This window comes from Pygocentrus nattereri, chromosome 30 (genome assembly GCF_015220715.1).
Source record: "Pygocentrus nattereri isolate fPygNat1 chromosome 30, fPygNat1.pri, whole genome shotgun sequence".
NCBI lineage: Eukaryota > Metazoa > Chordata > Actinopteri > Characiformes > Serrasalmidae > Pygocentrus > Pygocentrus nattereri.
In genome coordinates, this window is record NC_051240.1 from 12,920,975 (window position 1) to 12,932,636 (window position 11,662).

The following is an 11,662-nucleotide window of genomic DNA, read 5'->3' on the forward strand; positions in this document are numbered from 1 at the left end:
ACAAAACTATAATCCATATTTCAGCATTCTGGGTCTGGAACGATGCTTCTAGCTTTGCATGTCTATACAGCATCCAAAGCAAACCATGACCTCCTGTGAAGCCACAGCTCAGAGAGAAAGTGAATGTCCTTTCTCCACAATTTCTAACAGTACAAACCAATCAGTGACTGTCCTGCTGTATTCATTACATATAAAGTAGTATATTAAAGGAGTGACTGTAAAGGAGTAATGAGCCCCTGTGATTTTTCACCCCACATTTCCATAACACAGATATACACATCTTCCACTTCGGCTAAGAAAAACTTTGGTGCAGTCACACGGTTCTGGTCTGGAGAAGTGTTTTATTAGATGTGGCCGTCTAGTTTTTGCTGTGTGGCATGCAGCATTTGAGTGCAAGAGGACAAGGCATAGAAGTACACCTCGGCTATGAGGCTCTCAAAATAGCAAACGGCAAAAAAGTACACACAAATTCTTTGTGCGGATACACTGAATGTTCCAAAGCCAAAAGTGAAGAAAGCTCATGGATTCCTCAGATCTGCAGAATAGTTCCCCTCATCTCACATGGTACAGTCCACCCAATCCCTGAAGGGCTTTATAATGACATCATTTCTTCTTGGGCTGATTGGGTGTGTTGAATTTGAAGAAAATGATGTCTCCATCCTCCACAAAGTAGTTCCTTCCCTGTTGTCTGTACTTTCCTGCAGCCTGTTGACAATTGAAATATCAGTAAGTAAATGAGTAAACAATTACGTTAAAAAGGCATGAATTAAATCCGCTGTAAAACACACAATTCCATGCTGAGACGAAATACTATATTTTATGTTTTGTCTTATGGACTTTCTCATTTTTCACTTATAGAGGTCTTCAGCTGTTCTAAATAATGCACCATGTTTTAAATGGGAGACCATTGTGGACAGCACGCAGGCCAGTCTAGCACCCGCAACCATTGATTATACAGCCAGGCAGAATGTGGCTTACTGTTGTCATACTGAAATGAGCATGGAGCTCCCTGAAAAAGACACTTTCTAGAAAGCAGAATATGTGTCTGAAAAAGAGTTCAGCGTAAAAGGTGCCTTCACTGTCATGTCTTGACTGTACACAGGTAACAGTCGGGATGCTCTTTTTTCTTCTTTGGGCTAAAGAACAATATGACCATTATTTTCCAAATTAATATGAAAGCCTTGACTAGTCAGACCATAACATTTCCACTGTGCATCAATTCATTTAATATGAGCCGGAGCCCAGTGAATTTGGCAGAGTTTCTGGATTTTGTTGACTTCCACTGTGCATAGTACAGTACAGTAGCACATTTTTGAACACTGCACAATGTTGCTCCTGTCTCATTTGGAACATTTCGCAGGCATCAGTTTCAGAATGAGAGCAAAAACAATGAAGCTGATTAGGAAAAACCTAAAATATCTTGTCTTTGCATTGTTTTTGTTCAAATACAGGCCAAAGTAGATTTATAAATCACAATGCTTTGTTTTATTTGCATTACTATTTTATATTACTATATTACTTACTTGTTTTTGCAATTTTTATCTTTGTACATGTTTTGAGCGCAGCAGTTTTCCTTTGTTTTGTGTGAAAATTTCATGATGAATGGATTAACAGAAATACTCCGAAATGGTATGGAAAAAAAATCTCTTTTCGTTGACTTACATTAAAAGTAAAGAACGTTTTAGCCTTCACATGTAAAATTACCACATTGGAGATTTATTTTTTTTTCACTGTGATTTTATATTTATGGCATTCTACATGGTGATGTAATGGTGTGGGGAATGTTGTCTTGTCACACTTCCGACTCGTAAATAATCAATCAATGCTTAGCCTATTTGAGTATTTTTGCTGACCACATGCATCCCTTCAAGGCCACATTTTACCCATCTTCTAATGGCTACTTCCAACATGACAATGTGAGAATGTACCAGGTCACAAACCAAAAGTCATTTCAAACTGGTTTCAGTCACCAGATCTGAACCTAATAGCACACCTTTGGGATGTGGCAGAACGAGAAATTCAGAGCATGAAAGTGCACCTGAAAAAAAACTTCAGGAACTGCATGGTGCATTCATGTCAACATGGCCCAGAATTTCAAGGTAATGTTTCCAACATCTTGTAGAATCCATGCCTCTAACAACCGAGGCTTTTTTGAGAGCAAAGGGAGACCCTGACCAGTGACTTTAGATGTGGTAATGTCATAAGATGCCACCTTTGCACAAGTCAGTTCATGAATATTTTCCCTGCTATATCTACCCCAGTCAACTGTAAGTGCTATTATTGTGCAACGGAAGCATCTAGCAGCAACAATAGTTCCTACTCGAAGTACTGTGCATCAGGAGGCTAATGGAATGGGTTTACATAGCCAAGTATCTTCACACAAGCCTTACTATGCACAATGGAATGCAATGTGTGGTGCAGATCCCACTACCACCAGACTGTAGCAGGGAAAACATGTTCTCTGGAGTGATGAAATAGACTTATAGACAAATCTGGATTTGGGTCAGGCCTCCAGTGTATTTTAATGATAATGCTATGGCATACAAGGACATTTGGGGTAATATGCTTCCAACTTTGTGGCAACAGTTTGGTGAAGACCCTTTCCTTATCCAGCATGAAAGAGCGCCCGTGAACAAAGTGAGCTCCATAAAGACACAGTATGATGAGTTTGGTATGGAGGAACTCCAGTGGCCTGCACAGAGCCCTGACCTCCACAGCACCAAATACCCTTGGAATGAACAGAAACAATGGTCACAACCCAGGAATACTCGTCCCAAGAGAGGGTGGGCAACAAAACATTGATGCTCCACATCAAATCCTCACAGGAGTGTTCCAGCAACTAGTGTAAAGCCTTCCCAGAAGAGTAGAGGATGTTCCTGCAGTAGAGAGGGAACCTATCTCACAAGCCAGACTTCAGTAGTCAGAGACTGATGTATTTTGTTGTTTAACATGACAACAACTTGGCTGTTTTAGCACGTCATGTAGGGGTGGACAATTTTTCAAAAGTAGAAACCCGTGAGAAATCTGCAAAATAGCAAGGATATTGAACTTAATAGTTACTTTAAAGAAAACTTTTGAATAAATTTTAAAAGATGTAATGCCATGACTGTCACAAACTTAACTCGGAACAAGCAACTTTCTCACTGTAGTACACTCAGTTACACAGTGAGAACATGCAAAAAATACATGTGGGCAGAATGTGTGTGGCTGAGTCTAATGGTGGGACAAACTCCCTATTAATACCCTTGATTTTAAAAGAAATGTTTGATAAAGTGCCTACAAACATTTGGACATATAAATCTGTATGTATTGGCCGGTTAAGTTCAGCTGTGTGCTTACCTTAACAGCCGCTTCAGTGCCCTCTTCTTTGAAATCAGCAAATTTCATAACCTCTGCCATGATGAAGCCTTTCTCAAAGTCTGTGTGGATCTTACCAGCTGCCTGTGGTGCCTTTGTGCCTTTCTGTAGGACAGAAACACCTGATCTTGATCTAGTGTGCTTGATCTAATGTAGGCGTACATGGCAGTTTGGCAGACATTACTGGAATAATACTGTGTGTGCTTACCCTGATGGTCCATGCGCGTACTTCATCAGGTCCTGCTGTGAAGAAATACTCCAGCTGTAGCGCTGCATAGCCACTCTTTATGATCTTGGTCAACACACTGAAATGAAAACAGGCACAAATATACTATTAACAACTACAACTCTAAAGTCAAATACAGAAATTCTCCTTCAAAGACATCCTTGCAGACTCTCTCAAAACTCTCTTTCTGCTCTGTGTGTGTGTGTGTGTATATGCAATACTGTGCAAAGGTTTTCAGCACCATAGAAAATGATATTTGAAAAGCTATTTAAATAAAAATTAAGCACTATTATGCTTAATTTAACATTATTAAACCACATATTATTCTAAAAAATGATTACAAACAAAACAAATACAATAAGCAGTGGTTTTTATAAATGTCCATGTGCACATTTAATCATTTTCAACCCTTTCCTCATTAACGTGTTATGCTTTAACATTAATATGTTAACTTTGACAGTGTATTTTTTAGGGCACTAAATAAAGTATCTGCAAAAAATGTAAAAATGGAGGAAAGCTAGAATTGTCCCTGACCTTTGGGTTTTATTTTCCTCGCATAACTTCTGTTTCTCCTCTTCACTCATGTCCTGGTACTTGCTCTCAAATCCTCCACTGAAAGGGATGACCAGAGCACCGGGGTCATGAGCATCTACCCACTCCTTAATCTTCACCAGCCTGCAGAAAGGATGATTGTAATGACATTGAAAGGAAAAGTAACTGAAGGGGAAAGACTTATTGTGGTAAGAGCAGCCAGAACGTATGATAAACTGCAACTTAGACATCTGAGCGTAGTGCTAAACTACAATAGCAAAACTCACCATTTGTTTTTTTTCCTGATATAGTCTTTCTCTGAGAGATTCACCAAGTAGATCATGGGCTTAGATGTCAGGAACAGGTATTTATTCAGCACCTCAATCTGGAGGGGAAAAGGTTAAAATGTCATTTTAACAAGATCAATGACTGGGTGGTGATTAATTCAACAGCCAAACACGACATTCAGTTCATATCTGGATCTCTGTGCAATCTGAAAAAGCTTCTCTAACGTCTGTATTTCGGTTGTATGAAAAAAAAAAGAATTTTCACCTCTTTGTCATTCCATTCATGGTAGTAGCGCACATGTTTCTTCTCCTCAACCACCCATGACTTTATTTTACACATAATGTCCTGTTTCAGAGACAAAACGAGTGGTGTGGAAAGAATTGAGAGTTGCGGCTTTCACGGGTCACATGGTATGTGGACAGATATGGGAAATGCCAACATTTACAGCAGACTCACATATTCAGGTTTGAGTTTCTTGTCACCACCCCTTATGGCTGTTTTCTCCAGCTTGTCTATAATTGGCCCAATCATTTCCTCATCCTTCATCCTGAGCTCCTCATGAATAATCTCAATGTCCCGCACTGGGTCAACACACCCTTCCACATGGATGATGTCTTCATCCTCAAATGCTCCTGCAGATATGCATACACTTAACATTTAGACTGTCTTCTGTCACTACTTCCTTCTCTCATCCCCATTTTTAGACACACAGTTCACAGACACCATAAAGTGTAAAGTATATTACTGATACATTTACCACCTTTCGTGGACACGGTATAAATTGTGGAATTAGAATAAATTAGTGTGAACGCTAAGCAAACTAGAACGTAAATATACCTTTTTTTTGTTTGAAAACAAAGGTAAACCTAACTACAAATGTAAATGCACCCAAAATCTGCATCTTTCTGAGCTTCACTGGTATGTAAAGTATGTGGTCAATGGTTTAAGTCATGAATCAAGACATTTTAACATATAACAGGTAAAAAATCAGAAAGTACATTCATACTGAAATCAAAAATGAGTATTGTTACTCCCAATGTGAACATTATACTCTTAAAAAGCCCCTATCCATAAACACACACACATGCACAGAGCATCCCTACTGCCTTTCTCACATACAGAAGTCTCACAAAACACTTCCAGGGTTGGATTATATAATTGTACAGCATTTACAGTACTGACTCACGTGTCATATGGAAAATGGAATCACAGGCACTGATGTGAGAGAGGAAAGCGTTGCCCAATCCCTGCCCTGCGTGAGCTCCCTTCACCAGGCCAGCAATGTCCACCACGTTCAGAAAGGCTGGGATCTTACTGCACAGAGACAGAGAGAGGAGTGAGCTGGTGGTTACTGTGCTGTGGTTGGGTAATTTAGACACTGTATGAATTACAACTATAGTGGTAGCAGGAATTCTATCCATTTATAAAGGTGAATTGTGCCATTTTAGACACCTGAGTCAGACCTGTTTACACTGGGGAAACAGTGTAAATACAAAGCAGACATCCAAAGTAATGCCTCTAAAAGCTACATCACACAAAGTTATAGCAAAACTGATCATGAATATTTTGCCTTATGCCTGTGACATTGTTTTATGATAGTTTTGCGATGAAGCAAAAGATTTTTTTTTTACACATATCATCTACTATTTAATCACCATAACATTTAAACAGCCACACTTAGGCTCACTTGTAATTTTAAATATCAAATAAATTGGCTATAGCTCATCTGGATTATTTTTTGCACAGCAAATGTGTATATTCAATGTATAGTCAGTCCCTTTTGTTATTAAAAAACTGCAAAGTATAAAAAGCAGTTCTGCCAGGTGCAGTATTTCTTGGTTGTTAAGATTGGGACTTTGAAGACTTAATTATTCTTGCTAGTGACCTTAAATGTGTTGCAGGTGTACAGTAAGTGCAGATACCTGGCGGGCTTGTGGTACTGGCAGAGAAAGTCAAAGCGCTCGTCTGGAATGGGCACACGACTCTCGTTTGGGTCGATGGTGCAGAAGGGGAAATTCTCCGCCGCCGCCTGACTCTTCGTCAGCACGTTGAAGAACGTTGACTTACTGAAATCGCATTTATGCAAAACACTGATTGACACCTAAGGCAGGAGGTATGTTAACATGCAGTCACTTGAACTAAATTTGCCAGCTTAAATTCACAGCAATGTGGCATCATCACACAATACTTAATGATTTCCATGCAACCCTGCCCATTGCTTTGCAACCAAAAAAAATGTGAAAATATAGCTAATCACTAATTATTACATATGGGAATATATCTCATATATCTATATATATATATCATATATCTGAGTCTCATATATCCCTCAGCAGCAACACTTTACATGATTACATAACCCAACACATGGCCATGCTACAAGTTATTACAGAGCAATTCGAACATATAGAAAATATGCAAAATCACACAGCATGGAGCACTTCCAAACATAAAATGCACTATGCAGATACTGACATTACCACTGGCTGCATTTAGAAACACATGTGACGACATTTCGGTCATCACAACTGACAGAATGAGCTTCTCGCAAGACTGAAAGCAAAACATACCCCACATTTGGTAATCCCACGATTCCAATTTTCAGTGAGGTCCCAAAACGTCCGATCAGAGGGGGTGGCTTTGGTCCATCTCCTCCCTTCTTTGGAGGCATCTGTAACAGAATTCACATACCTGTCATTCTCTTCTTCTCATGGCAGGCAGCATGACCAAGCAGCGCAACCAGCTCAAGCGTCACCCAAGGCAACACCACACCTTTTTGGGAGCCATGACTGAATTATATTAGCACTCTGTCATTCAGATATGCGAGCAGTAATTTTCACACGGACTGCTGTAAGAAAAGGCTGGGATCTCCTAACTGCAGCAATCCAGCCTGGTTGCCATTTCACCAGAGACTGGCCAGCGAGTGGCCGAGTCCCAGAATAGCAGCAGCAGCAGCAGCATGAGTGGAGGGGTGTAAACTGACCAGCTCGGCCCCATCGCAGCTAAATATAACCCTCATTCCGTCCAGACAACGAGAAGACGCTTCATATATGAACTGAAATGATCCGGCAACACTACCCAGCCCAGCCCCTACTTTCTCAGAAGGAGGTTCTTCTGCTTCTCCAGACAGATGCAACCCCAGCGAGCCTCACACCCCATTCATTTCTATACAGTTAGCATGTTAGCTTGCCGGACACTGCTACAACACACCACAAACAGCACGCATTTTTCACAACAAACGCTCCATAAACAACCGGAGAATGGGTTTGCACACGTGTGTATTTATATCACCTTGTAATAACGCGCTATATGACTGTGCTGGGACAATTTCACAGCGCTCGCGCACCGCACGCGCTACACTGGTCGGCCGACGGCACGAAAAGAAAACCAGGCGGAAGGACGAGACCACGCAAAGGAGTACGTCACGGCGTTCAGTGAGGTGACGTCAGAGACAACGTAGCAATGCGCTGACGGGTGGGTTTTTTTTAGACGAGGTGAGTTTAAGAGAGAAAATGATATTATCACACAAACGGTTCTTATATTAGAGCTTCATGTTCGTGACGGAAGACGGTCTCTTCAGGCCCAATTTTACGTGCTTGCGTGGAAGATTTTAAACAATGTCATCTTTATAAAATAAATAAAAAAAGAAAGCACTAATCAGAGCAAGCCAGTAATTTATTATATGATGGGATTGTTTTCCTTTCTCTACGAACCCCTGGCATTCAATGTTTATGAATTAATATTTTCAGTTCTTAAATCTTACTTGTACCTCTTATTACTTTTTCGCGGGAATAAAAAAAAAACTAAAAAAGTTTTTCAAAAAGTTGAGCAGAAAAAAAAAACTCCAAAGGATAGACAGATGGGTGGATGGCTGGATGGATGGATGAACAGATAGATAGTAATATTTGATTTTCTGAGTGAAAATGGTTTAACACATTTTATACATGGTGTAAACTTAAATGTGACATTTTTCTGCAGTTCATTTTAATTTTTAGTATACATTTATTTTGGAAGTACAGGCCACATTTTGTGCTTTATTTTTTCCCCACTAATTGCAACCGTGTATTAAAATGTGCAGAAGTGTGTTCTCTGTAGAGGATTTGTACTTTTTTTCCAGAAAGTCAACAAAACTATTTCACACTTTTGTATTTACCCGTAAATTTGTCTGTGGATTACTGTGAAATTAATATCCTATTCACCTCTTATGACGAGACCCATTTTACATTTATACATTTGGCAGGCACTCTTATCCAGAGAGCGACTTACAAGTGAGTTTACAGATGCAGGCGAATGTAGCATTAGGAGTCTTGCGCAACAACCCTTTGGGTGCGTGTACATTTGTAATTTGGTTCTTTTGGACCAAAAAAAGTTTAAAAGGATGCATTTTTGCAAAAGTCAACACAGACCAGCATAGCTGCTCAACAAAACCAGCACATGTTGTGTTTTGGATGCTGGTATGATGGTCAAACAGACTGACCATGGCCAGCTAAACCAGCACTAGACCAGAATGAACTTCTATTCTCTCAGAATTAATATCTATTCTGAGAGAATACAGATTTTGGTCAGTTCAGCCATTTTTGGCTAATTTTGTGTTCATGTTTGAAACTGACTCAAACGGTGGTGGTGTTCATATTTGTTCTAATTAGCAACACCAACAGGTTTTATTTTAATTTAACAAAAGCAGTAAATACACCCTTACTGGTGTAGTATTAAGAGTCTTGCCCATGGAAACCCTCATCTACCGTTCGGAGGGCAGTGTTATTACCAGTATAATATTAATATGCTACACCCCCAATTTGTATATAATTATGATATGCAGCAAAGACATAACTAGGATCGTACGGGCCTCAGTGCAAAAAAAGCCACATAAATAGCCACATAAATAGCCACAGGGCATCAGCACTCAGCAAAGTACTTTGAATCTGTGTTTAAAAAAACACTGTCAGTGCCCACCAAATAAAGCAGACATCTGTATGATGACCAAAGTACTTAAAACAAAAAACAATTAAACCAGGTTTCTGCAACAAGACATTTATTGCATATTTTCAGAAATATCTGGGTAAACACAAATAGATAAACAAGAAATAAAGTCTCTGCTCATGTCTGAAACATTTGTTCTAGTTTTCCATGACAGTAAGATAATGCGCAGAAGACGCCACACACTTCTTATTTGGGTGCAAACAGATTTTGTAAAATTTATATCACAATTTGTGTAGAACCAGCTTTTCTTACATGAAACAAAACATGCAAAAATCAGGCACACATAAGGGTAATGCTGAACAGTAGGGTTGGATTCAGTGAATGAATTATTTCCAGTTCAGCTCAACAATCAATTAGAACTGGGGAAAAAACCTTCAAACAATTCTAAACTAATACTACAGTACATCTCACTCACTTCAAACACAGCATGGCTTTTGCAGTCTAGGTAGACGCAAGGGATTTGACAACAGTAACCAGAAAACAGCTTTTAGTAATATAAATGGCATCGTTAAATACCTGATTAGTGGATTCATCACAAAGTACCTGATAAGGAAATAAAAGTCAAATTGCATACCTTCTTAGTCATGTAAATCAACACACCATACTTATATTGTACACCGTCACATGTAATATAACATGTCAAGTAATTACAATACAAGATCTAAGAGTGCGATCACAATCTGCGATGAACAGAGTCAAATTACATGTCACCAGTAACGGAGCACCATAGTGGACTTTTTGTTAAGCAACTGTGAAAGTTTCACACAATCATGCACCCTTCATTTATTTAGCTTCAGTCAAAGTGGATATTCACTTCATTATATCACGATATTCAGGTGACATTTCTGAAATTACGTATAAAAGAATCCACTTGCATAAAGAAAGAGAAAGACAAAGGAAAATAAGTGGGAATAAAATGCAAAAAGAAAATGTGACTCCTGACACACTAAATACTGAATATATATATATATATGTGTGTGTGTGTGTGTGTGTGTGTGTGTGTGTGTGTGTGTTTATTTATTTATTTAAAAGTATACATATAAATAAGGTAGTGGCATTTAACTTAACAACCATTTTGACTGCAAAATAAATAAAGGGTGGTCTCTGACAGCACTGCATATATCTACATTTTGTGTCTCATATGTTTTGCAAGGAGACTCTTACCTGCCTTAAAGGATAACGTGTGTGTGCATTCAGTGTTAAATGATAAAAGGTTTATTACTGAGGGAAATGGAGGCTGAATCAAAATTTGATTCTCAGTCAGGGCATAAAAGCTCTGTGCTGTGCACTTCATATCAGAGAGTCATTTCAGATTCAGTCTAACATTTTCAAACTTGCAGAGGAGTGATATGATCTTATGTGATCAGCAGACTGTAGTGGTTTGCTAAGTGCAAACATTGGTTATATTAAAAATTTAATAATGTAAATAAATGGTCAATTTTCGACTCCGATTTGAATGGATCCCAACCCTGCTATGCAGGAAATGCAGCAACTCCATAAAATATTTAAAATATTAGATTGTCCTGACCATGACCTGAACTCTTGGTACAGGAAAGTAGCTTATATTTTATTAAATAAAAAACAAAAAACAACAGGATGTGGAGTCAGATCAGTAGTCATAGATAATACCTTTATGCTGCTTAGTATCTAAAAATACAGTATATTTTAAAGGGACACTCTAGCCAGACCATTCTACTGACATATCTTGAAGGGAGGATTCCCATTGATAGGCAGGCTGTTTAAGCCCTTAAAAGGCCAGAACCCAGCAGCGGGTCCAAAGTTTTTCTACACACTTTTATAACTTAAGAATTGTTCAGCCAGTTTGCATTGTAGTCCTTGTAGTTACACAATAATATGCCTAACAATGTAATAAACCTGGGATTTTAGAGGTTTAAAATATGTTCTCTACCTTCCTAGCAGTAACATTCACTACCTACAGTCATATGCTAAAGTTTGAACACCACTGGTCAAATGTTTTGTTGACAAATGTCTAATTCAAAATAAGTTAACACATCCTGCACAAGAAACAAATTTAAATTTAACATGTCAAAATATATATATATATATATAAACGTGTCATAAACTTTGCACAGGCCATAGTTTGTTTGTTTTTTTCCCATTATGTTGAATTTAATAATTACTGCTGTCCCTGGTGTTCTAGTGGCTAGGACTCAGCACTCTCACTGCTGTGGCCCGGGTTCAATTCCTGGCCAGGGAAGCCCTCAGTTTATGGGGCAGTCATGGGCTGGAGATTAGGGAATCAGCCTTGTGACTAGAAAG

The 11,662-nt window shown here is 38.9% G+C and overlaps 1 protein-coding gene and 1 non-coding gene across 3 annotated transcripts; one reads left to right on the forward strand and one right to left on the reverse strand.

Annotated features, from left to right (window-relative positions):
- Positions 1-321: 321 nt before the first annotated feature.
- Positions 322-7,840, reverse strand: ola1 (Obg-like ATPase 1). Of its 2 annotated transcripts, none has more exons than XM_017703697.2 (11): positions 7,694-7,840; positions 6,973-7,073; positions 6,325-6,468; positions 5,589-5,716; positions 4,859-5,034; positions 4,667-4,747; positions 4,402-4,499; positions 4,118-4,258; positions 3,566-3,662; positions 3,340-3,462; positions 322-705 (listed from the first exon to the last, which is right to left on the reverse strand). In XM_017703697.2, exons 2-11 carry the CDS (start codon positions 7,071-7,073, stop codon positions 604-606), a joined length of 1,191 nt encoding a protein of 396 aa, XP_017559186.1. In that variant the 5' UTR covers positions 7,694-7,840; the 3' UTR covers positions 322-603. The 2 variants fall into 2 exon arrangements, with proteins under 2 accessions (XP_017559186.1, XP_017559185.1); XM_017703696.2 differs by lacking the exon at positions 7,694-7,840 and adding an exon at positions 7,175-7,321.
- Positions 7,841-11,528: 3,688 nt separating this feature from the next.
- On the forward strand, positions 11,529-11,600 carry trnae-cuc. Its single transcript has one exon. It is a non-coding gene; the product is annotated as a tRNA-Glu (tRNA).
- Positions 11,601-11,662: the final 62 nt, after the last annotated feature.

Bases quoted from the DNA above. Each gene is read 5' to 3' on its own strand.
- ola1 (XM_017703696.2), bottom strand. The intron at 4,748-4,858 runs GTGAGTCTGCTG...TCTCTGAAACAG, and splicing joins AGAAACTCAAACCTGAATAT to GACATTATGTGTAAAATAAA. The intron at 4,500-4,666 runs GTGAAAATTCTT...TTTCCCCTCCAG, and splicing joins ATGAATGGAATGACAAAGAG to ATTGAGGTGCTGAATAAATA.